The sequence below is a fragment of the Manihot esculenta genome, chromosome 15 (assembly GCF_001659605.2).
Source record: "Manihot esculenta cultivar AM560-2 chromosome 15, M.esculenta_v8, whole genome shotgun sequence".
Taxonomy (NCBI): domain Eukaryota; kingdom Viridiplantae; phylum Streptophyta; class Magnoliopsida; order Malpighiales; family Euphorbiaceae; genus Manihot; species Manihot esculenta.
In genome coordinates this window covers 17,543,090-17,569,914 of record NC_035175.2, presented here as the reverse complement: position 1 = coordinate 17,569,914, position 26,825 = coordinate 17,543,090, and the positions used below count along the sequence as shown (strand labels likewise).

General features: G+C 35.1%; 1 protein-coding gene across 1 annotated transcript in view; it reads right to left on the bottom strand.

Moving 5' to 3' along the window:
- The window catches only part of LOC122721960, a 49,505-nt gene extending 23,069 nt beyond the window's left edge, over positions 1–26,436 (bottom strand). Inside the window, exons 1-2 of the mRNA XM_043951379.1 lie at positions 25,707–26,436; positions 6,037–6,125 (exon numbers count right to left, since the gene is read on the bottom strand). Of these exons, the coding sequence (XP_043807314.1) occupies positions 6,037–6,125; positions 25,707–26,436 (819 nt within the window). The remainder of the gene's footprint in view (positions 1–6,036; positions 6,126–25,706) is intronic.
- Positions 26,437–26,825: the final 389 nt, after the last annotated feature.

Below are 26,825 nucleotides of genomic sequence, written 5' to 3'. Positions count from 1 at the left end.
CAAGCTAGCACCGACCTGGGAAGGTCCATTCAAGGTGACAAAAGTGGTTAAGCCCGGGGTATACCGAATTGAAGATATGCAAGGAAACCCCGAGCCCCACACTTGGAACATCCAGCACTTAAAAAGGTATTTCCCTTGAAATATTTGTAAAGAAAAAAAAAACATTGTATTTTGACAAATATGAATAAATGAAAATTGTTTATACAATGTGATTATCTTTGTGAAAAACATTTTTCCATGAAAAAGAAAGAACAGGGCTCAGAAAGATCCCTTGAAAACAAGACCTCAGTTAGGCACAAAAACCAGCTGAGATGACGAAGCGACAGTAAGGCCAATGAGCCTGAATCTTGTACAAAACCCCAAAGCAAGTACCAAAGACAACCGGCGAGGCCCCGAGGTCGTCCCGGAAAATTCAAAGAAAAACAGGATCCCGTAAGATCTCCTGGAAACAAAAAAACAACCGGCGAGGCCCCGAGGTCGTCCCGAAAATTCAAAGAAAACCAGGATCCCGTAAGATCTCCTGGAGTCAAAAAAACAACCAGCGAGGCCCCGAGGTCGTCCCGGAAATTCAAAGAAAACCAGGATCCCGTAAGATCTCCTGGAGTCAAAAAAACAACCGGCGAGGCCCCGAGGTCGTCCCGGAAATTCAAAGAAAACCAGGATCCCGTAAGATCTCCTAGAATCAAAAATAGGTCGGTGAAGGACTTAAGAGCCTCCCGAAATGAAAAATTTTCCCACACCACAGGGACAACTTATAAAATCCAATTCCGACCTCGGAAAGAGAAGAGCCCAGAGCTGTTAAAAAAAAAAAAAAAAAAAGGCCGAGCTCCCAGCTCGGATAGACTTATATTCTTACAAAACTCAAGGTCGAGCTCCCAGCTCGGACTGATATTCACAAAGGCCTAAGACCGAACTCTCAGCTCGGATAGACTCATATCCTTAAAGGATCAAGATACGAAGGCCAAAGAGAAAGGCCGAGCTCCCTCCATAGAAGGACTCATAAATGAAGAAATCCTTAGGAGGATAAAAAGGCTATAATCAAAGCCTAAATCAGTTTATCTGAAACAAATATACGAAGTCACAACCAAGAAAGAAGGACTAAAAGCCAAAAACTGACATGATAGTTGCCATTAAAAAGGTACGAGATTTGATCTCTCAGACTATCAGATTAATTCAGAGCTTATGAATGAAAATATGTAGTTTACATCGCAAATACAAAAGATAAATTTCAAGAAATATGAAAAAAAGAGGAAACTGATATTTCATTAATGATTGTTACAATTTATCTTTCCGGCGAGGTGGGAGGATAAATAGTCCTTAAAGGACTTACATCAGTAAGAACACCCTCGCCTGCATTATCTCTATTTACAGTCACCTCCGAAGGAAGCCCGGTGTCCCTTGGGCCAGAGCTCTCAACATTAATGGTAGGGGCCACTTCTGACCCAGGGTGGAGGCCTTCTTTCTCAGAATCAGGATCATTTTCCTCCGACCCTAGCTCGGATTCCCCTGAAGAAGACTCAGCTGGCCGGTCTATGTTCCTCCGAGAATCTCCTCGGGGCAAAGGGAAATCATCCTCCCCGTATAGCACTGACTCGCCATCTGAGTCCACTTCGCGCCTACGAAGCTTGGCCAAAGGAATATCAGGAGCCTGTCTAGCTTCTCTTAAACCGCGATTGTAGCCAGTTACATACATGCGGTAGGCCTTATCAATGATAGCCTGTTTCATTTCACCAGAAGCTTTATACTCATCAAGATGTTCTTCACAAGCCTCAACCACAAATTCCTTAAATTCAGAAGAGTCTTTGTAGTCCTGAAGATGGGCTTCACAGGCCTGTTCAATTTTAACCTTCAGCTCATCAGACTCCTGATACTCCGCTATACACTGTTCACACTTTAGCTGAGCCTTCCCTTCGGCACACTTTACCACCTCGAGCAGGGCTAAACATTTACGTTCCAAAGCCCTGACTTCATTTTTTAGCTGTTGTTGGCGAAGGTTGAATTCTTCAGCCGATGAAGACAGATCTTTGATACGTTCAGAACTTGTGCCCAATTCCTGCTCAAGGACCTCCACCCGGGCTAGGGCACTTTCCCTCTGAGCCCTCACCTTATTCAGGTGAGCTTGAAGCCCTTCAAAATCAGCCTTTAAGGCCTCATATTGGCGCTGGACCTCAGCTTTTTGGCTTACAGCCTCATCCCTCTCCTTAAGGGCCGTTGTCATAGAGGACAGCTGCTTTACAACCTCTACACAACGTGCTTCCACCTCAGCTGCCCTCCCATCGGACTCCTGGAGAACCATGCGAGTACGGGACAGCTCTGATTCCAGGGATTTGCTATGTTCTGCCGCCTCAGCCGCTCTGTCCTCAGCTCTTTTAGAGGCCTCCAGCGCAGAATGCAACTCCACTCGGAGAGACTGGATCTGCTCCCGGGCGGCTGCCAGGTGGCCCCTCGCATCGCTGGTGGCAGTCAGGTTTTCATCGCGACGCGCTTCCTCGATCCGGCAGTCCACGGACTCCCGGAGAGAGAGGTCACGGGCATCCACCTCCATAACCAGGCCTAACACCTAGTACGGAAGAACAATTGTCAAGAAAAGAAACAAAGCAAACTCAAAGAGAAGTGAAAAAATAACTTACCATCAAAAGCATTTCTCCAATCGTAGATCCGAGCTCCTCACGAGAGCGAGATTGGAAGGACACCTGCTCCTTGGTAGAACTGGCCAAGTGACCAGTCAGGGCCAGAAGACGAGGATCCGAAGCCTCTGTTATCCCGCCGAACATCCGCTCCCGGAGAAGTGCGGCAACAGCAGAGGCCGGAGACTCAGAGGAAATGCTTGACAGGTCCAGAATGTTGTCAGTAGGGGACGACGAAGGAACAACAGAAACACCCTTCCCTTTCCCAATGGGAGAAAGAGGTGGGGAAGAACCCGCAGCAGTCCTGGATTTCTTCCGAGATGGAGATGGGACAGGCGTTCCAGAAGGGGTCGGACGCTTACCCCCAGTCTTTGAGGGGACACCCTCAGATCCCTTAGGCTCAGTCCTCACAGGGGTAGGGGCACCTTCACCAGAAACCTCTGGGCTTTGATCCTCTAGGAGGATGATCTCCATCCCTGTCCCAGAGGTCTCCTTGTCTTCAACAGGGGACTTAAATTTCCCCCCTAACACCCCCTCAGTAGAATGGGCGGCACCCTGCCCCACTTGTTCAGTAGCTTGGGTCTGCTCCACAATAGCTAGGGAAGTTTCCCTCACGACCTCTGAAGAGGCTGGAACGGATCTAGACCCTTAGCAGGCGTCGAGGTGGAGCTCGACCCACCTTGGCTAGATGGCCGAGCTGATTTGATGCTGCGAGAGCTCGACTTGGAAGTTCGAGAAGAAGCTTTGACGGGAGGTCGGTTGACCTTCTTAGAGGAAGCGGCCTGAGCCAGCTCTGCAGCAATCTCAGTTACAGAACGCCCATCCCCAAAGGCGTCAAAAATTGCATGCATGTTCTCCCGAGACAGGTCAAAATTCTTGGGGAATTTGATGCCATCCATTCTAACCTCAGAAGCTGCAAGAAATAAGAAGTTATAAAGAGTCAGCATACTTCCTGATATTATGAGCAAAGAAGAAACAGAATAGCCGGACAAAGCACTATACCTGTGTCCCGGATATCCCTAAGGTTGGACGCAAACATACACTTCTCGACATCATACTTCCTCTCAACGGAAGTCAGTCGAAGCAGCCCGACCTGCTCAATAAGACTCAATTCGGGCAGATCGTTGCAGCCCGGAAAGATCTCCCCCCACCTTAGGTCCACATCCCACGATCGACAGGACCCTAGTTTTAACTCCGCCACAAGGAAATTCTCTACCCATCCCTTTATAGAATCCTTGTAGCCCGTAAGAAGAGACAGCCCATTACGGGGGGAAAAGTAATAGAAGTTTTGCTTCGCCCTAACCAGGCGGAAAAAAGTGACAAACAGACAGGCCGTAGGTGCGAAACCCCAACCCAGACAGATAGACTCGAAACAGGACATGAATAAAATGGAATTTGGGGATAACATTCGAGGAGTTACCCCAAAGTATTCAAAGACCTCAACAAAGAAAGGGGTAAAAGGAAACGGTAGACCAAATTCTCTCTGCTTCAGGAAAAACACTATGCTACGAACCTCTTGGGGATCCACCAAACCAGGAGGGGGAGGGTAAGGAAGAACTATCCTCTCATTTGGAAGAGGTGCTCGAATAAGATACAACGGAGTATCTAAAAGCCTCCGGGAAATGTGATTAGTTATGTGGGAAGGTGTAATATGCGACTCAAGGTCAAAAACATCAGGAAGCTTTGAACTTGCCATGGAAGAACAAGGAAGCGTACCTGAGAACACGATGGGATGAAAAACCTTACAAAGAGTTGCAGGAAGACAGAGAGCAGACAAAAGCTAGTTCTTCAAAAGACAGAAGGAATTCGAAAAGAAAGGCAATTATGAGGCAGGGCATTGATCTGAACAGTTTTGTCTTGGAGCGGCGCGATCATTAATTGTTCTCGAAGTTTACCCTCTCAACGGTTAGGTAATAACCGGCGAGACGGTAAAGGGGCAAAAGGATGATCGCTGGGCTTATCCACATCTATCAAGGGCCAAGTACACGATGACAGCCCATCATTTAAAAGCCCATTCGCCATCCACATAATACAAGCCCAACTCATCAGTCAGAGCAACTTAGCCTACTACTTTACCATCCCTATGGTAAATGCCGAGGAAACAGAGGGGCAAGCAAATGGGAGCATGATAAAGGTCAGACTTGCTCATCACTTAAAAAGTTATAAGATTTGATTTATCGTTATTAAACAAAGGATGTGAGATCGAAAAGAGGCACCAAGAGCACCTCGGAATCATACAGAGCTGAGAGCTTAGAGTTCAACTCATCAGAAGCCGAGCTCAGAGGTCGGATTAGTCCAGCTCGGACAGCATGACTTGAGAGCTCGGCTAGCTAAAGGAAACTCAGAGCTCATTTCACTAAGCAAAGACAGAACTCTCGGGTCAGTCAGTCCAGCTTGGACAACATGACCTGAGAGCCCGGTCGGATGAAGGAGACTCAAAGCTCAATTCATCGAAGTAAGACCGAGCTCGCAGGTCAGTCAGACAGTCCAGTTCGGAAACTTGAAAGCCCAGTTGGCTAAGTGGATCCGGAGTTCAACTCATCAGAGCTCGCAGATATGGTTAGATCAGCTCGGGAAAAAGCAGGACAGAGCTCAGTTGGTTAAAATTATAAGGCGAGCAATCTAAGGTATTTCACACATGATAAAGGAAGAACAGTTTAAGCATGAGAGCAGAACAAGAACTTCATTAAAAGAAAAGTACATTACAGCACGTTACAAAGGCCTACACTACGGGATGAAAGACTATCCTTAAAGGATTTACATATCCAGATACTTCATCATCTACGATTATCACCTACCCTACTATTCTAGTCTTCAGCTCGGAGGACTTCTCGTAGCTCGGAATGTGAGTTTTTCAGAAAAGGCCAAGATCTGTCCCGCTATTATAGGGGAACTGAACAAGTTGATTCCCATAAGCATTTCTCACTATCCCCCTGGGCAAACGTTCGGTTACCCGAATGTGATGCACGGTACATTCGAACAAGCTCAGATATTGTATGCCGGTCGTGCACCACACATGAAAAACATAAGTCTTCAGGCTATGGCCCCGAAGAGATCGCGAAGTACACATTCGAAGAAATCGCTGGAGACCTGACTGAGTGTAGCAGATCCCAGTCTCACGTAATACTGGTACTTCACACCAAAGGGAATAATAATACTGGTACTTCACATCAAAAAGAACAACAAGCTGAGCGCCGACGCCACTCCCATTTATATCAAAAGAGGACAACAGGGGCATCGAGGAAATTCCCTTTTTCTCTGCGGAAAAAGGTGAAGTTAGAGCGAACCCCTCAATAGCCCAGAACTTCTTTGGAGCCCGGGCAATAAGCAGAGGAGGAGGCCGGCCCGACGACCTGGGTAAAGCAGTTTCAGCAGCTTCCCGAATGGTCCCACCCTCCGACTGCCATACCAGAAGGATCTTCAACGCACCATCTAGACGCCTTAGAGGTAACATCACATTTTCAAGAATTTTGAGCTGACCCATTTTCATTTCAGGAACTGCAAAAAGTTTCAAAACAGAGACAAGTCAGAAATAGTTCTCCCTTAAGATGATAAGAGCAAAATCAAAACAAACCTCTGAGGCACAAGGCAATCTGTTTGAAGAAGGCGTCAAATAGACCTGCCACAGATAAAACAAGAATTGCTCATTTCAACAGAAGGCTCAAGAATGAAGAAAAGCTGGCGCTGATATATACTCGGAGCCTGAGGACTTAGCACGGGGCAGAGCTACACTAGACTCTAAGCCAGTGATGTCAGATTCTTAAAAGATATTCACGGGAAAGGAAAGAAAGGAGATGTCCAGATAATGATGACAAAAAAAAGCAAAGGCGGCAGAGGACAAGAAGAATAGAAAAAAGACAGAAAGAGAAAAGAGCAGATAGAATTCAGAAGCTGCGCAACGACTGAAAGATGAAAGGATGTTATTAAGGCACCTGAACCCGAACAGACGCGATCATACTAGTTCTTGGTATTCACCCCCTCGGCAGTTGGAGCAATAACTGCCGAGAAGGTGAAGGGGCAATTGATGACCGCTGGATTCCTTCACCCCGGGCCAGGGGCTTGACCACAGCCCAAGGCCCATGACGTAGAGGCCCACACACCTGATATACATAACAAGCCTGGCTCATCCAACCCTCAAGGCCGGGCTCGACCCATCTTCTTCACTCAAGCTGGCCCGGCCCACACGAAGCAGGCCCTCTCCACTCAGGCTTAGCGTCCGGACCAACTCCGGCCCAACCCAGGATCTAGAAAAATATTCACCAGAAAACCTGGCAGATCCGCTCGAACGTACGCACGAGGAGAATCAGAGGCCGTTACGCATGGAGCAGGCGGCTGATACCCCAGTACCTCCGAATCCGCATGGCAGAGACGCGTGGCCCAATCCTGGAGAGACCTTTACACGTCACCAGCAAGCAAGACAATGTATAAAAGAGGAGTCCCCTCCTCAGAAAGCTTAAGCCTATTTCAGTAATACAAAACCCTTGTAAAACCCTATTCTATTGGATCTCAGATCATCAAAAAGCATGGTTCTTTATTTTGCGACCATCATTTCTTTTTTAATGTTCAGGCACTGTTGTTTATTTTGCCCCCCATCGTTTCTTTTTTAATATTCATGACTTTAATCTAATTAAAGTAAAAAATTAAAGTTTTATTTTAATTGAACTTTTGAATAAAGGATTTCTAATAGATAAAAAGTTTTTTATAATGTATAAGTATAATATTTTGGGTAACAAAGGCATTGTTATTTATTTTGCACCCATCATTTCTTTTTTAATGTTCAGACTTTGTCGTTTATTTTGTGCCCCATTGTTTTTTTAAATGTTTTTTACTTTAAACTAATTAAAGTGAACAATTAAAGTTTTGTTTTAATTGAATATTAGAATAAATGATTACTAATGAATAACAATTTTGCTTATAATGCATGAGTATAGTATTTTGGGCTAAGAAAAGCACTGTTATTTATTTTGAGCCCGTCATTTCTTTGTTAATGTTCAAGCACTGTCATTTATTTTGCGGCCTATCGTTTCTTTTTTAATATTCTTGACTTTAAACTAATTAAAGTAAACAATTTATGTTTTATTTTAATTGAATATTTGAATAAATGAGTACTAATGAATAACAATTTTGCTTATAATGTATGAGTATAATATTTTGGGGTCAATAAGGCACTGTCGTTTATTTTGCCCCGCATCGTTTCTTTTTTAATGTTTTTTACTGTAAACTAATTAAACAAGTTTTATTTTAATTGAATATTTGAATAAATAATTACTAATAATTATTATATTTTGTTTAAATTGTATGAGTATAATGATTTGGGGTAAGAAAAGCATGGTTCTTTATTTTGCGACCATCATTTCTTTTTTAATGTTCAGGCACTGTCGTTTATTTTGCCCCCCATCGTTTCTTTTTTAATATTCATGACTTTAATCTAATTAAAGTAAAAAATTAAAGTTTTATTTTAATTGAACTTTTGAATAAAGGATTTCTAATAGATAAAAGTTTTTTTATAATGTATAAGTATAATATTTTGGGTAACAAAGGCATTGTTATTTATTTTGCACCCATCATTTCTTTTTTAATGTTCAGACTTTGTCGTTTATTTTGTGCCCCATTATTTTTTTAAATGTTTTTTACTTTAAACTAAATAAAGTGAACAATTAAAGTTTTGTTTTAATTGAATATTAGAATAAATGATTACTAATGAATAACAATTTTGCTTATAATATATGAGTATAATATTTTGGGCTAAGAAAAGCACTGTTATTTATTTTGAGCCCGTCATTTCTTTGTTAATGTTCAAGCACTGTCATTTATTTTGCGGCCTATCGTTTCTTTTTTAATGTTCTTGACTTTAAACTAATTAAAGTAAACAATTTATATTTTATTTTAATTGAATATTTGAATAAATGAGTACTAATGAATAACAATTTTGCTTATAATGTATGAGTATAATATTTTGGGGTCAATAAGGCACTGTCGTTTATTTTGCCCCGCATCGTTTCTTTTTTAATGTTTTTTACTGTAAACTAATTAAACAAGTTTTATTTTAATTGAATATTTGAATAAATAATTACTAATAATTATTATATTTTGTTTAAAATGTATTAGTACAATATTTTGGGCTAAGAAAAGCACGGTTCTTTATTTGGCGACCATCATTTCTTTTTTAATGTTTAGGCACTGTCGTTTATTTTGCGCCCCATTGTTTCTTTTTTAATATTCATGACTTTAATGTAATTAAAGTAAAAAATTAAAGTTTTATTTTAATTGAACATTTGAATAAAGGATTTCTAATTGATAACAAGTTTGTTTATAATGTATATGTATAATATTTTGGGCAGCAAAGACATTGTTATTTATTTTGCACCCATCATTTCTTTTTTAATGTTCAGACTTTGTCGTTTATTTTGCGCCCCATTGTTTTTTTAAATATTTTGACTTTAAACTAATTAAAGTGAACAATTAAAGTTTTATTTTAATTGAACATTTGAATAAATAATTACTAATATATAACAAGTTTGTTTATAATGTATACGTATAATATTTTGGGATAATAAAGACACTGTCGTTTATTTTGCACCACATTATTTCTTTTTTAATGTTTTTGACTTTAAACTAAATCAAATGAACAATTAAAGTTTTATGTTAATTGAGTATTTGAATAAATGATTAAAAATAAATAACAATTTTGTTTTTAATGTATGAGTATAATATTTTGGGTAAGAAAGGCACTGTCTTTATTTTGCGCCACATTATTTCTTTTTTTAATGTTCTTGACATTAAACTAATTAAAGTGAACAATTAAGGTTTTAATTTAATTTAATATTTGAATAACTGATGACTAATATATAACAATTTTATTTATAATGTATAACTATAATATTTTATGGTAACCAGAGCACTGTCATTTATTTTGGGCCTATTGTTTCTTTTTTAATGATCCTGACTTCAAACCTATTAAAGTGAACTATTAAATTTTTATTTTAATCGAATATTTGAATAAATGATAACTAATAAATAACAATTTTATTTATAGTGTATGAGTATAATATTTTGGGGTAAGAAAGGCACTGTCGTTTATTTCGCGCCCTATCATTTTTTTTTTAATGTTCGTGACTTTAAACTAATTAAAGTAAACAATTAATGTTTTATTTTAATTGAATATTTGAATAAATGATTACTAATGAAAACAATTTTGCTTATAATGTATGAGTATAATATTTTGGGGTAAGTAAGGCACTGTCGTTTATTTTGCACCCCACCGTTTCTTTTTTAATATTCATGACTTTAATCTAATTAAAGTAAAAAATTAAAGTTTTATTTTAATTGAACATTTGAATAAATGATTTCTAATAGATAACAAGTTTGGTTATAATGTATAAGTATAATATTTTTTATAACAAAGGTACTCGTATTTATTTTGCATCCATCATTTCTTTTTTAATGTTCAAATTTTATCGTTTATTTTGCGCCCCATTTTTTTTTAATGTTCTTGACTTTAAACTAATTAAAGTGAATAATTAAAGTTTTATTTTAATTGAACATTTGAATAAATGATTACTAATATATAACAAGTTTGTTTATAGTATATATGTATAATATTTTGGTATAATAAAGACATTGTTGTTTATTTTGCACCACATTATTTCTTTTTTAATGTTCTTGACTTTAAACTAAATAAAATGAATAATTAAAGTTTTATATTAATTGAATATTTGAATAAATAATTACAAATAAATAACAATTTTATTTATAATGTATAAGTATAATATTTTGGGTAAGAAACACACTGTCTTTATTTTGCACCACATTATTTCTTTTTTAATGTTCAAACTTTATCGTTTATTTTGCGCCCTATTTTTTTTTAATGTTCTTGACTTTAAACTAATTAAAGTGAACAATTAATATTTTGTTTTAATTGAATATTAGAATAAATGATGAGTAATGAATAACAAATTTGCTTATAATGTATGAGTATAATATTTTGCTTATAATGTATGAGTATCATTTCTTTTTTAATGTTCAAACTTTATCGTTTATTTTGCGCCCTATTTTTTTTTTAATGTTCTTGACTTTAAACTAATTAAAGTGAACAATTAATATTTTGTTTTAATTGAATATTAGAATAAATGATGAGTAATGAATAACAATTTGGCTTATAATGTATGAGTATAATATTTTGGGCTAAGAAAAGCACTGTTATTTATTTTGTGCCCGTCATTTCTTTTTTAATATTCAAGCACTATCACTTATTTTGCGGCTAATCGTTTCTTTTTTAATGTTCTTGACTTTAAACTAATTAAAGTAAACAATTTGTGTTTTATTTTAATTGAATATTTGAATAAATGAGTACTAATGAATAACAATTTTGCTTATAATGTATGAGTATAATATTTTGGGGTAAGTAAGGCAGTGTCGCTTATTTTGCGCCGCATCGTTTTTTTTTAATGTTTTTTACTGTAAACTAATTAAACAAGTTTTATTTTAATTGAATATTTGAATAAATAATTACTAATAATTATTATATTTTGTTTAAAATATATAAGTATAATATTTTGGGCTAAGAAAAGCACGGTTCTTTATTTGGCGACCATCATTTCTTTTTTAATGTTTAGGCACTGTCGTTTATTTTGCGCCCCATCGTTTCTTTTTTAATATTCATGACTTTAATCTAATTAAAGTAAAAAATTAAAGTTTTATTTTAATTGAACATTTGAATAAAGGATTTCTAATAGATAACAAGTTTGTTTATAATGTATAAGTATAATATTTTGGGTAACAAAGGCATTGTTATTTATTTTGCACCCATCATTTCTTTTTTAATGTTCAGACTTTGTCCTTTATTTTGCGCCCCATTGTTTTTTTAAAATGTTTTTTACTTTAAACTAATTAAAGTGAATAATTAAAGTTTTATTTTAATTGAACATTTGGATAAATGATTACTGATATATAACAAGTTTGTTTATAATATATATGTATAATATTTTGGGATAATAAAGACATTGTTGTTTATTTTGCACCACATTATTTCTTTTTTAATGTTCTTGACTTTAAACTAAATAAAATAAACAATTAAAGTTTTATATTAATTGAATATTTGAATAAATAATTACAAATAAATAACAATTTTATTTATAATGTATGAATATAATATTTTGGATAAGAAACACACTGTCTTTATTTTGCACTACATTATTTCTTTTTTAGTATTCTTGACATTAAACCAATTAAAGTGAACAATTAAGGTTTTAATTTAATTTAATATTTGAATAAATGATTACTAACATATAACAATTTTATTTATAATGTATAAGTATAATATTTTATGGTAACCAGAGCACTATCATTTATTTTCGGCCTATTGTTTCTTTTTTAATGTTCCTGACTTCAAACCTATTAAAGTGAACAATTAAAGTTTTATTTTAATTGAATATTTGAATAAATGATAACTAATAAATAAAATTTTTATTTATAGTGTATGAGTATAATATTTTGGGGTAAGAAAGGCACTGTTGTTTATTTCGCGCCCTATCATTTCTTTTTTAATGTTCTGTACTTTAAACTAATTAAACAAGTTCTATTTTAATTGAATATTTGAATAAATAATTACTAATAATTATTATATTTTGTTTAAAATGTATGAGTATAATAATTTGGGATAAGAAAAGCATGGTTCTTTATTTTGCGACCATCATTTCTTTTTTAATGTTCAGGCACTGTCGTTTATTTTGCGCCCCATCGTTTCTTTTCTAATATTCATTACTTTAATCTAATTAAAGTAAAAAATTAAAGTTTTATTTTGATTGAACATTTGAATAAATGATTTCTAATAGATAACAAGTTTGTTTATAATGTATAAGTATAATATTTTTTATAACAAAGGCACTGTTATTTATTTTGCATCCATCATTTCTTTTTTATTGTTCAGACTTTGTCGTTTATTTTGCGCCCCCTTTTTTTAATGTTCTTGACTTTAAACTAATTAAAGTTAACAATTAAAGTTTTGTTTTAATTGAATATTAGAATAAATGATTACTAATGAATAACAATTTTGCTTATAATGTATGAGTATAATATTTTGGGCTAAGAAAAGCACTATTATTTATTTTGCGACCATCATTTCTTTTTTAATGTTCAAGCACTGTCATTTATTTTGCGGCCTATCATTTCTTTTTTAATGTTCTTGACTTTAAACTAATTAAAGTAAACAATTTATGTTTTATTTTAATTGAATATTTGAATAAATGAGTACTAATGAATAACAATTTTGCTTATAATGTTTGAGTATAATATTTTGGGGTAAGTAAGGCACTGTCGTTTATTTTGCGCCGCATCGTTTCTTTTTTAATGTTTTTGACTGTAAACTAATTAAACAAGTTTTATTTTAATGTCCAGGCACAGTCATTTATTTTGCTCCCCATCGTTTCTTTTTTAATATTCATGACTTTAATGTAATTAAAGTAAAAAATTAAAGTTTTATTTTAATTCAACATTTGAATAAAGGATTTGTAATAGATAACAAGTTTGTTTATAATTTATAAGTTTAATATTTTGGGTAACAAATTGTTATTTATTTTGCACCCATCATTTCTTTTTTAATGTTCAGAGTTTGTTATTTATTTTGTGCCCCATTGTTTTTTTAAATGTTTTTTACTTTAAACTAATTAAAGTGAATAATTAAATTTTTATTTTAATTGAACATTTGAATAAAGGATTTCTAATTGATAACAAGTTTGTTTATAATGTATATGTATAATATTTTGGGTAGCAAAGACATTGTTATTTATTTTGCACCCATCATTTCTTTTTTAATGTTCAGACTTTGTCGTTTATTTTGCGCCCCATTGTTTTTTTTAAATATTTTGACTTTAAACTAATTAAAGTGAACAATTAAAATTTTATTTTAATTGAACATTTGAATAAATTATTACTAATATATAACAAGTTTGTTTATAACGTATACGTATAATATTTTGGGATAATAAAGACATTGTCGTTTAATTTGCACCACATTATTTCTTTTTTAATGTTCTTGACTTCAAACTAAATAAAATGAACAATTAAAGTTTTATGTTAATTGAATATTTGAATAAATGATTACAAATAAATAACAATTTTGTTCATAATGTATGAGTATAATATTTTGGGTAAGAAAGACACTGTCTTTATTTCGCGCCAGATTATTTCTTTTTTAATGTTCTTGATATTAAACTAATTAAAGTGAACAATTAAGGTTTTAATTGAATCTAATATTTGAATAAATGATTACTAATATATAACAATTTTATTTATAATGTATAAGTATAATATTTTATGGTAACCAGAGCACGGTCATTTATTTTGGGCCTATTGTTTCTTTTTTAATGTTCCTGACTTCAAACTTATTAAAGTGAACAATTAAAGTTTTGTTTTAATTGAATATTTGAATAAATGATAACTAATAAATAACAATTTTATTTATAGTGTATGAGTATAATATTTTGGGGTAAGAAAGGCGTTGTCGTTTATTTCGCGCCCTATCATTTTTTTTTTAATGTTCGTGACTTTAAACTAATTAAAGTAAGCAATTAATGTTTTATTTTAATTGAATATTTGAATAAATGATTACTAATGAAAACAATTTTGCTTATAATGTATGAGTATAATATTTTAAGGTAAGTAAGGCACTATCGTTTATTTTAGGCCTATTATTTCTTTTTTAATGTTCCTGACTTAAAACCTATTAAAGTGAACAATTAAAGTTTTATATTAATAGAATATTTGAATAAATGATTAGTAATAAATAACTATATTATTTGTAGTGTATGAGTATAATATTTTCGATAAGAAAGGCACGATCGTTTATTTTGCGTCCTATCGTTTTTTTTTAATGTTCTTTACGTTAAACTAAATAAAGTAAAAAATTTATGTTTTCTGTTAATTTAATATTTGAATAAATGATTACTAATAAATAACAATTTTTTTTAATGTTCTTTTACTTTAAACTAATTAAACAAGTTCTATTTTAATTGAATATTTGAATAAATAATTACTAATAATTATTATATTTTGTTTAAAATGTATGAGTATAATAATTTGGGATAAGAAAAGCAGGGTTCTTTATTTTGCGACGATCATTTCTCTTTAAATGTTCAGGCACTGTCGTTTATTTTGCGCCCCATCGTTTCTTTTTTAATATTCATGACTTTAATCTAATTAAAGTAAAAAATTAAGGTTTTATTTTAATTGAACATTTGAATAAATGATTTCTAATAGATAACAATTTTGTTTATAATGTATAAGTATAATATTTTTTATAACAAAGGCACTGTTATTTATTTTGCATCCATCATTTCTATTTTAATGTTCAGACTTTACCGTTTATTTTGCGCCCCATTTTTTTTTTAATGTTCTTGACTTTAAACTAATTAAAGTGAATAATTAAAGTTTTGTTTTAATTGAATATTAGAATAAATGATGAGTAATGAATAATAATTTTGCTTATAATGTATGAGTATAATATTTTGGGCTAAGAAAAGCACTGTTATTTATTTTGTGCCCGTCATTTCTTTTTTAATGTTCAAGCACTGTCACTTATTTTGCGGCCTATCGTTTCTTTTTTAATGTTCTTGACTTTAAACTAATTAAAGTAAACAATTTATGTTTTATTTTAATTGAATATTTGAATAAATGAGTACTAATGAATAACAATTTTGCTTATAATGTATGAGTATAATATTTTGGGGTAAGTAAGGCACTGTCGTTTATTTTGCGCCGCATCATTTTTTTTTTAATGTTTTTGACTGTAAACTAATTAAACAAGTTTTATTTTAATTGAATATTTGAATAAATAATTACTAATAATTATTATATTTTGTTAAAATGTATGAGTACAATATTTTGGGCTAAGAAAAGCACGGTTCTTTATTTGGCGACCATCATTTTTTTTTTAATGTTTAGGCACTGTCGTTTATTTTGCGCCCCATCGTTTCTTTTTTAATATTCATGACTTTAATCTAATTAAAGTAAAAAATTAAAGTTTTATTTTAATTGAACATTTGAATAAAGGATTTCTAATAGATAACAAGTTTGTTTATAATGTATAAGTATAATATTTTGGGTAACAAAGGCATTGTTATTTATTTTGCACCCATCATTTCTTTTTTAATGTTCAGACTTTGTCGTTTATTTTGCGCCCCATTGTTTTTTTAAATGTTTTTGACTTTAAACTATTTAAAGTGAACAATTAAAGTTTTATTTTAATTGAACATTTGGATAAATGATTACTGATATATAACAAGTTTGTTTATAATATATATGTATAATATTTTGGGATAATAAAGACATTGTTGTTTATTTTGCACCACATTATTTCTTTTTTAATGTTCTTGACTTTAAACTAAATAAAATGAACAATTAAAGTTTTCTTTTAATTGAATATTTGAATAAATAATTATAAATAAATAACAATTTTATTTATAATGTATGAGTATAATATTTTGGGTAAGAAACACACTGTCTTTATTTTGCACCACATTATTTCTTTTTTAATATTCTTGACATTAAACCAATTAAAGTGAACAATTAAGGTTTTAATTTAATTTAATATTTGAATAAATGATTACTAATATATAACAATTTTATTTATAATGTATAAGTATAATATTTTATGGTAACCAGAGCACTGTCATTTATTTTGGGCCTATTGTTTCTTTTTTAATGTTTCTGACTTCAAACCTATTAAAGTGAACAATTAAAGTTTTATTTTAATTGAATATTTGAATAAATGATAACTAATAAATAAAATTTTTATTTATAGTGTATGAGTATAATATTTTGGGGTAAGAAAGACACTGTCGTTTATTTCGCGCCCTATCGTTTCTTTTTTAATGTTCTTTACTTTAAACTAATTAAACAAGTTCTATTTTAATTGAATATTTGAATAAATAATTACTAATAATTATTATATTTTGTTTAAAATGTATGAGTATAATAATTTGGGATAAGAAAAGCACGGTTCTTTATTTTGCGACCATCATTTCTTTTTTAATGTTCAGGCACTGTCGTTTATTTTGCGCCCCATCGTTTCTTTTTTAATATTCATGACTTTAATGTAATTAAAGTAAAAAATTAAAGTTTTATTTTAATTCAACATTTGAATAAAGGATTTGTAATAGATAACAAGTTTGTTTATAATTTATAAGTTTAATATTTTGGGTAACAAATTGTTATTTATTTTGCACCCATCATTTCTTTTTTAATGTTCAGACTTTGTTATTTATTTTGTGCCCCATTGTTTTTTTAAATGTTTTTTACTTTAAACTAATTAAAGTGAATAATTAAATTTTTATTTTAATTGAACATTTGAATAAAGGATTTTTAATTGATAACAAGTTTGTTTATAATGTATATGTATAATATTTTGGGTAGCAAAGACATTGTTATTTATTTTGCACCCATCATTTCTTTTTTAATGTTCAGACTTTGTCGTTTATTTTGCGCCCCATTGTTTTTTTTCAATATTTTGACTTTAAACTAATTAAAGTGAACAATTAAAGTTTTATTTTAATTGAATATTTGAATAAATTATTACTAATATATAACAAGTTTGTTTATAACGTATACGTATAATATTTTGGGATAATAAAGACACTGTCGTTTAATTTGCACCACATTATTTCTTTTTTAATGTTCTTGACTTCAAACTAAATAAAATGAACAATTAAAGTTTTATGTTAATTGAATATTTGAATAAATGATTACAAATAAATAACAATTTTGTTCATAATGTATGAGTATAATATTTTGGGTAAGAAAGGCACTGTCTTTATTTCGCGCCAGATTATTTCTTTTTTAATGTTCTTGATATTAAACTAATTAAAGTGAACAATTAAGGTTTTAATTTAATCTAATATTTGAATAAATGATTACTAATATATAACAATTTTATTTATAATGTATAAGTATAATATTTTATGGTAACCAGAGCACGGTCATTTATTTTGGGCCTATTGTTTCTTTTTTAATGTTCCTGACTTCAAACTTATTAAAGTGAACAATTAAAGTTTTGTTTTAATTGAATATTTGAATAAATGATAACTAATAAATAAAATTTGTATTTATAGTGTATGAGTATAATATTTTGGGGTAAGAAAGACACTGTCGTTTATTTCGCGCCCTATCGTTTCTTTTTTAATGTTCTTTACTTTAAACTAATTAAACAAGTTCTATTTTAATTGAATATTTGAATAAATAATTACTAATAATTATTATATTTTGTTTAAAATGTATGAGTATAATAATTTGGGATAAGAAAAGCAGGGTTCTTTATTTTGCGACGATCATTTCTCTTTAAATGTTCAGGCACTGTCGTTTATTTTGCGCCCCATCGTTTCTTTTTTAATATTCATGACTTTAATCTAATTAAAGTAAAAAATTAAGGTTTTATTTTAATTGAACATTTGAATAAATGATTTCTAATAGATAACAATTTTGTTTATAATGTATAAGTATAATATTTTTTATAACAAAGGCACTGTTATTTATTTTGCATCCATCATTTCTATTTTAATGTTCAGACTTTACCGTTTATTTTGCGCCCCATTTTTTTTTTAATGTTCTTGACTTTAAACTAATTAAAGTGAATAATTAAAGTTTTGTTTTAATTGAATATTAGAATAAATGATGAGTAATGAATAATAATTTTGCTTATAATGTATGAGTGTAATATTTTGGGCTAAGAAAAGCACTGTTATTTATTTTGTGCCCGTCATTTCTTTTTTAATGTTCAAGCACTGTCACTTATTTTGCGGCCTATCGTTTCTTTTTTAATGTTCTTGACTTTAAACTAATTAAAGTAAACAATTTATGTTTTATTTTAATTGAATATTTGAATAAATGAGTACTAATGAATAACAATTTTGCTTATAATGTATAAGTATAATATTTTGGGGTAAGTAAGGCACTGTCGTTTATTTTGCGCCGCATCATTTTTTTTTTTAATGTTTTTGACTGTAAACTAATTAAACAAGTTTTATTTTAATTGAATATTTGAATAAATAATTACTAAAAATTATTATATTTTGTTAAAATGTATGAGTACAATATTTTGGGCTAAGAAAAGCACGGTTCTTTATTTGGCGACCATCATTTCTTTTTTAATGTTTAGGCACTGTCGTTTATTTTGCGCCCCATCGTTTCTTTTTTAATATTCATGACTTTAATCTAATTAAAGTAAAAAATTAAAGTTTTATTTTAATTGAACATTTGAATAAAGGATTTCTAATAGATAACAAGTTTGTTTATAATGTATAAGTATAATATTTTGGGTAACAAAGGCATTGTTATTTATTTTGCACCTATCATTTCTTTTTTAATGTTCAGACTTTGTCGTTTATTTTGCGCCCCATTGTTTTTTTAAATGTTTTTTACTTTAAACTATTTAAAGTGAACAATTAAAGTTTTATTTTAATTGAACATTTGGATAAATGATTACTGATATATAACAAGTTTGTTTATAATATATATGTATAATATTTTGGGATAATAAAGACATTGTTGTTTATTTTGCACCACATTATTTCTTTTTTAATGTTCTTGACTTTAAACTAAATAAAATGAACAATTAAAGTTTTCTTTTAATTGAATATTTGAATAAATAATTATAAATAAATAACAATTTTATTTATAATGTATGAGTATAATATTTTGGGTAAGAAACACACTGTCTTTATTTTGCACCACATTATTTCTTTTTTAATATTCTTGACATTAAACCAATTAAAGTGAACAATTAAGGTTTTAATTTAATTTAATATTTGAATAAATGATTACTAATATATAACAATTTTATTTATAATGTATAAGTATAATATTTTATGGTAACCAGTGCACTGTCATTTATTTTGGGCCTATTGTTTCTTTTTTAATGTTCCTGACTTCAAACCTATTAAAGTGAACAATTAAAGTTTTATTTTAATTGAATATTTGAATAAATGATAACTAATAAATAAAATTTTTATTTATAGTGTATGAGTATAATATTTTGGGGTAAGAAAGGCACTGTCGTTTATTTCGCGCCCTATCGTTTCTTTTTTAATGTTCTTTACTTTAAACTAATTAAACAAGTTCTATTTTAATTGAATATTTGAATAAATAATTACTAATAATTATTATATTTTGTTTAAAATGTATGAGTATAATAATTTGGGATAAGAAAAGCACGGTTCTTTATTTTGCGACCATCATTTCTTTTTTAATGTTCAGGCACTGTTGTTTATTTTGTGCCCCATCGTTTCTTTCTTAATATTCATGACTTTAATCTACTTAAAGTAAAAAATTAAAGTTTTATTTTGATTGAACATTTGAATAAATGATTTCTAATAGATAACAAGTTTGTTTATAATGTATAAGTATAATATTTTTTATAACAAAGGCATTGTTATTTATTTTGCATCCATCATTTCTTTTTTATTGTTCAGACTTTGTCGTTTATTTTGCGCCCCTCTTTTTTTTTAATGTTCTTGACTTTAAACTAATTAAAGTGAACAATTAATATTTTGTTTTAATTGAATATTAGAATAAATGATTACTAATGAATAACAATTTTGCTTATAATGTATGAGTATAATATTTTGGGCTAAGAAAAGCACTATTATTTATTTTGCGCCCATCATTTCTTTTTTAATGTTCAAGCACTGTCATTTATTTTGCGGCCTATCGTTTCTTTTTTAATGTTCTTGACTTTAAACTAATTAAAGTAAAAAATTTATGTTTTATTTTAATTGAATATTTGAATAAATGAGTAGTAATGAATAACAATTTTGCTTATAATGTTTGAGTATAATATTTTGGGGTAAGTAAGGCGCTGTCGTTTATTTTGCGCCGCATCGTTTCTTTTTTAATGTTTTTGACGGTAAACTTGATAAATCTTTTCCTCTTCCTGGTCCATGATAGATCTGGTTTTCTTCTGGGTCCCTTCTTGCTGGACTCCCTGATGGGTCTCTCCATGTTCTACCTGGTGAAAGGATCTGTAAAATAAGAAAGAATGGTCAGGGGCCTACCGGGGGTGCCCCGGCAGAGGCCCTCCGACGCTCAAGTCAGATTTTATGGCTCAGGGTAGTATATTCAGGCAAGTGCAGAAAGAATAAAAATGGTGTCCAGGAAGGAGAAGGAAGAAGAAGAGAGAACCCCTTTTCTGCGTGGCCTCTACCGTGATATATATATGTCTCTCTGCCACAATGCTAGCTGTCTTCTGCCGTCTAGCTAGCTCCGTATGTACGGATGTGTCAGGCGCCTACTCCATGCGTAACGGCAATTGATTCTCCTCTGATACGCATGCGGAAGGACCTACCAGCGGGGCATCTTGGTCATTTTCCCCTTTCTGGGCTGGGTTGAATGGTAGGGCTGAAGTTGAGCCTGGTGAGGGCCTGATTACTGGGCCGAGAGGTTTGGGCCGGCTTGGTTGAGGAGTCTAGGCGGAGTCCGGCCCTGTGACTGAGCGGGCTGGACCTGACTCTCGAGGGGAATATTGAAGCCTTCGGGTCATGGACTGTTTTCATGGGCCTGGCCTTTAGACCGGGGTGAAGAAATCCAGCGATCATCAATTGCCCCTTTATCTCCTCAGCAGTTATTCCATGACTGGTGAGGGGATAAATCTTTAAATTCTGTTCATGACCGTGTGGTCTGAGAACTGCTCTTGTCGAAAGTATCCCTTTCTTGCCTTTTTATTATTTTTGTCTGAGCGTTGGACTCTCGTGTATGTTCTTTGCCCCTGAGTATTTATGGGCTATCTTCTCTCGAGCGTTTTGCGAGCTCTTTGTTGCCTGGACCTTTCTCTAGGCCAGCTGAGTCGGTTTAGTGTGAGCGGTCAATTCTCGAGGTCGGTGCCTCTTATGATTGCCCCTGATTCTCTGTTTGGCTTTGTATTTTGTTATGCAGTTTGCTTAAGATTCGCCTTGCCTTAATTCAGTCTGCCTATTGGGTTTATCAGTACTGAGCTCATTTTCTTGAGATCGGCATGGTGCTTTTGGCACTTTTGGCTGTTGTATGAGATCAAAATCTCTCTATCTGATGACTCGAGCTCCTTCGGGAGGTCAGAGTTTAGCTTTTCAATTATGGTCTCGTGCCCCAATCTTTTATGTGAGATCAGAACTATGTTCTTATGAGTTGTTTTTGCTCGTAGCACCGGATGATCTTGGGGATTCCGGCCCTTTTTGCTCCGGGAGATCTTTGAGATCTTCGTCGGTCTTCTGCCCCAGTGAGGTCTTTTACCTTAGTGAGGTCTTCTGCCTCATTGAGGTCTTCTGCCTCATTGAGGTCTTCTGCCTCATTGAGGTCTTCTGCCTCATTGAGGTCTTCTCCCTCAGTGAGGTCTGCTCCCTTAGTGAGGTCTTCTGCCTCATTGAGGTCTTCTCCCTTAGTGAGGTCTGCTGCCTCATTGAGGTCTTCTGCCTCATTGAGATCTTCTCTTGTCAAGACCTTATTGAGGTCTTCTCTTGTCAAGACCTCATTGAGGTCTTCTCTTGTCAAGACCTCATTGAGGTCTTCTCTTGGTGGGACCTCAGTGAGGTCTTCTTTTGTCAAGACCTTTATTGAGGTCTTCTCTTGTCAAGACCTCATTGAGGTCTTCTCTTGGTGGGACCTTAGTGAGGTCTTCTTTTGTCAGGAGATTTTAGGGATCCTGGACTTATACTTCCGAGAGATTTTGGGGATCCCGGTCTTCTTTGTTTTCCCGGGAGTTCTAGGGGATCCCGGTCTTCATGCTCCGGGAGGCATCTTTAAGATCCTCACCGGCCGTTTTTGTTTTGTTTTCCCGGGAGTTCTAGGGGATCCCGGTCTTCATGCTTCGGGAGGCATCTTTAAGATCCTTGCCGGCTGTTCCGGGGTGACCTCGGGGCCCCGCCGACTGTTTTTTGTTTTGTTTTCCCGGGAGTTCTAGGGGATCCCGGTCTTCTTTGTTTTCCCGGGAGTTCTAGGGGATCCCGGTCTTCATGCTCCGGGAGGCATCTTTAAGATCCTCGCCGGCCGTTCCGGGGTGACCTCGGGGCCCCGCCGGCTGTTTTTTGTTTTGTTTTCCCGGGAGTTCTGGGGGATCCCGGTCTTCTTTGTTTTCCCGGGAGTTCTAGGGGATCCCGGTCTTCATGCTCCGGGAGGCATCTTTAAGATCCTCGCCGGCCGTTCCGGGGTGACCTCGGGGCCCCGCCGGCTGTTTTTTGTTTTGTTTTCCCGGGAGTTCTAGGGGATCCCGGTCTTCTTTGTTTTCCCGGGAGTTCTAAGGGATTCCGGTCTTCATGCTCCGGGAGGCATCTTTAAGATCCTCGCCGGCCGTTCCGGGGTGACCTCGGGGCCCCGCCGGCTGTTTTTTGTTTTGTTTTCCGGGAGTTCTAGGGGATCCCGGTCTTCTTTGTTTTCCCGGGAGTTCTAGGGGATCCCGGTCTTCATGCTCCGGGAGGCATCTTTAAGATCCTCGCCGGCCGTTCCGGGGTGACCTCGGGGCCCCGCTGGCTGTTTTTTTGTTCTGGGAGATCTTTTGAGATCCGCCAGCCTTGTACCTCTGAGTTCTCTATGTCTCAGGGTCTTCTGAAAGATTCAGGATTTTTCTGCAAAATAATAACTTGCACAGAGCACATATAACGAGGATGCTCATTGTTAATTCAATAATATCCATCAATAAATAATATGTCACACATGTCACTTGGTTTCATTTTTCAGATGCATGCAAGTATTAACTCATGCGATTTTAGAGATGCAATGAACGATGTATTTTTATAAGTGCTGTATTGACTTTTAGCTTTTAGCTAACAGTGTGATCAAGTTCATTGGTAAACTGACTTGGGCTTTGGATGTAGCTTTTTTCTTCTTTATTTATGCCTTAGACGAGTTTAGTCTCGATATGAAGAGAATATTGGTTTTTTCGTTGGCCTTCATGCCTTTGGGTTTTAAGGATATATGTTTATCCGAGCTGGAAGCCCGTCCTTCTGCCTCGGCTAAACCTTTAATCATTAGCATGCATTTTGAGTTCGGCACCCTTTTGCCGTCGTGTCCCCTGCCTCTTTATGAGGTCGGAACATGTTTTTTACTGGTAACTCTTGGTTCCTTATTTCTACTTAGCCTCTATTTTGAGGTCGTCGTTTACTTGCTGAGGTGTCCCGAGCTTTTCCTCGAGGTCGGAACCTGAGTTTTTTTTTTTTTTTTTTTTTTTTTTTTTTTTTTTTTTTTTTTGGGAGGCTCTTAAGTCCTTCACCGACCATTTTTGTTTGCAGGAGATCTTACGAGATCCTGTCTGTTTTTGCTCCGGGGTGATCTTGGGGCCCCACCAGCGGCCTCTCGCTTTTTTCCGGGGTGATCTTGGGGCCCCACCGGCGGCCTCTCGCTTTTTTCCGGGAGTTCTAGGGGATCCCGGTCTTTTTTATCCGGGAGATCTTGGGGATCCCGGTCTTTGTTATTTTATCCGGGAGATCTTGGGGATCCCGGTCTTTGTTTGGTTACCCGGGAGATCTTGGGGATCCCGGTCTTCTTTATTTTATCCGGGAGATCTAGGGGATCCCGGTCTTTGTTATTTTATCCGGGAGATCTTGGGGATCCCGGTCTTTGTTTGGTTACCCGGGAGATCTTGGGGATCCCGGTCTTCTTTATTTTATCCGGGAGATCTAGGGGATCCCGGTCTTTGTTATTTTATCCGGGAGATCTTGGGGATCCCGGTCTTTGTTTGGTTACCCGGGAGATCTTGGGGATCCCGGTCTTCTTTATTTTATCCGGGAGATCTAGGGGATCCCGGTCTTTGTTATTTTATCCGGGAGATCTTGGGGATCCCGGTCTTTGTTTGGTTACCCGGGAGATCTTGGGGATCCCGGTCTTCTTTATTTTATCCGGGAGATCTAGGGGATCCCGGTCTTTGTTATTTTATCCGGGAGATCTTGGGGATCCCGGTCTTTGTTTGGTTACCCGGGAGATCTTGGGGATCCCAGTCTTCTTTTGGAATATTATTCACAAGGACAGTCACACGTTGTAAACAAATGTACTATTTAAAGAATACAACGTTTTTTCTTTACAAAATATTTCAGGGAAAATACCTCTTTAGATGCTGGATATTCCAAGCGTGAGGTTCAGGATTTCCTTGCATATCTTCTATTCGGTATACCCCTGGCTTGACCACTTTCGTCACTCTGAAAGGTCCCTCCCAGGTCGGTGCTAATTTCCCTGCAGCTGCTCTTTTCCCCGTAGCTTCTAGGTTTCTTAAGGTCAGGTCGCCTACCTTCAAGCTTCTTTCTCTGACCTTTTGATTATAATATCTCGCTGCTCGTTGTTGATAAGCAGCAGTCCGGACTTGAGCTTCTTCTCTAACTTCTTCCAGAGCATCCAGGTTGCTTCTCAATTTGTCTCCATTAGTGTCTTTACTGACGAATTGGACCCGATGAGTGGGCACCTGCAATTCGACTGGGACTACAGCCTCTGTGCCGTAGGCAAGTGCAAACGGAGTTTCCTTGGTGGGTGCTCTGGGAGTGGTTCGAAGTGCCCATAGGATGCTATTGAGTTCTTCTGCCCAATTCTCCTTTGCTCCATCTAGCCGTTTCTTTAATCCTTGGAGGATAGCTCTGTTGGTAACTTCTGTCTGACCATTGGTCTGGGGATGAGCTACGGAGGAAAACTTATGCCATATTCCTATGTTCGTCGTGAAGGCTTTGAAAGTGCTGCAGTCAAATTGTCTACCGTTGTCTGAGATAAGCACTCTGGGTATGCCAAATCTGCAGATGATATGCCCCCACACGAAATCTATCATTTTGCGAGCAGTGATGGTGGCGATTGCTTCTGCCTCTGGCCATTTGGAGAAGTATTCCACAGCCACCACTACAAATTTTCTCTGCCCCGTAGTCTTGGGGAAGGGTCCCAGGATGTCGATTCCCCATTGTGAGAAAGGCCATGGGCTGGATATGCTTGCCTGAGGAGTGGCAGGGGTCCTAATGGCGTTAGCAAATCTTTGGCACACGTCACATCTCCGGACAAACTCTTCTGCTTCTTTTTTGACCGTGGGCCAGTAGTATCCCTGTCTGAATATCTTGCTGGCTAATGTCCCTGCTCCCTCGTGGGCTCCACACAGACCTTTGTGAATCTCTTCCATTACCTTTGTGGCTTCTTCCGGACTCACACATCGGAGCCACGGGCTGGATTTCCCTTTTCTATACAGGGTTCCCCTTATTACCTGATAGTTGGCGGCTCGAGCTACTGTTTTTCTGGCTTCGTCTTTATCCTCGGGGAGCTCGCCCTTCTCCAGGTACATTAGATATGGGGTCATCCAGTTCGAGCTCAGTTCTACCTGCAGTACCGTGCTAGCCTTTTCGAAAGCAGGGGTATGAACGTGCTGTATGTACACGTCATCGGGGAGCTGCTCTAGCTCTACTTTGGACAACCGACTCAGCAGGTCTGCCTCCTCGTTTTCTTCTCGAGGTATTCTTTGAAACTTGATGTTGATTCCTCGACTTGTGAACTCGGCTTCTAAAGCTTTTACTTTATCAAGGTAGCTTTGCATGATGGGGTCCCTGGCCTGATACACTCCCATCACTTGATTGATCACTAGCTGAGAATCGCTATTTACCTCGAGATTGGTTACCCCTATCTCTGAAGCTACTAACATCCCATTCACCAGGGCTTCGTACTCAGCCACGTTATTAGAAGCTTTGAATTCTAGTCGCAAGGCATAACACACTTTGAAGTCCTCCGGCCCCTTAAGCATTATCCCAGCGCCGCTGCCCTCAGCGCCTGATGCTCCATCCACATATAACTTCCAGCTAAACTCTTGAGAAAGTTCTCTCTCTTCCCCTTTCTTCGGCATGCTTGAGGCTGATTCTCCTTTCTCCTTGTTAAATGTGCACTCCGCTATAAAGTCAGCCAGCGCTTGAGATTTTATCGTTGTCCGAGGTCGATACTCCAGACAATAAGGGCTGATTTCCACGGACCATGCCAACATCCGTCCTGAAGTTTCCGGTCTGTGTAGTATCTTCTTTAAGGGTTGATCTGTCATTACAACTCCTTGATGACCCTCCAGGTAAACTTTAAATTTCCGGACTGCTAGCAACAGGGCGTAGGCTATCTTTTCGACATTCGAGTATCTGATTTCAGCATCTCTGAGCACCTTGCTGACATAAAAAACAGGTTTCTGTTCCCCCTCTTCCACTCTTACCAAAACCGCGCTGATTGCTTGCTCTGAGGCCGCCAAGTATA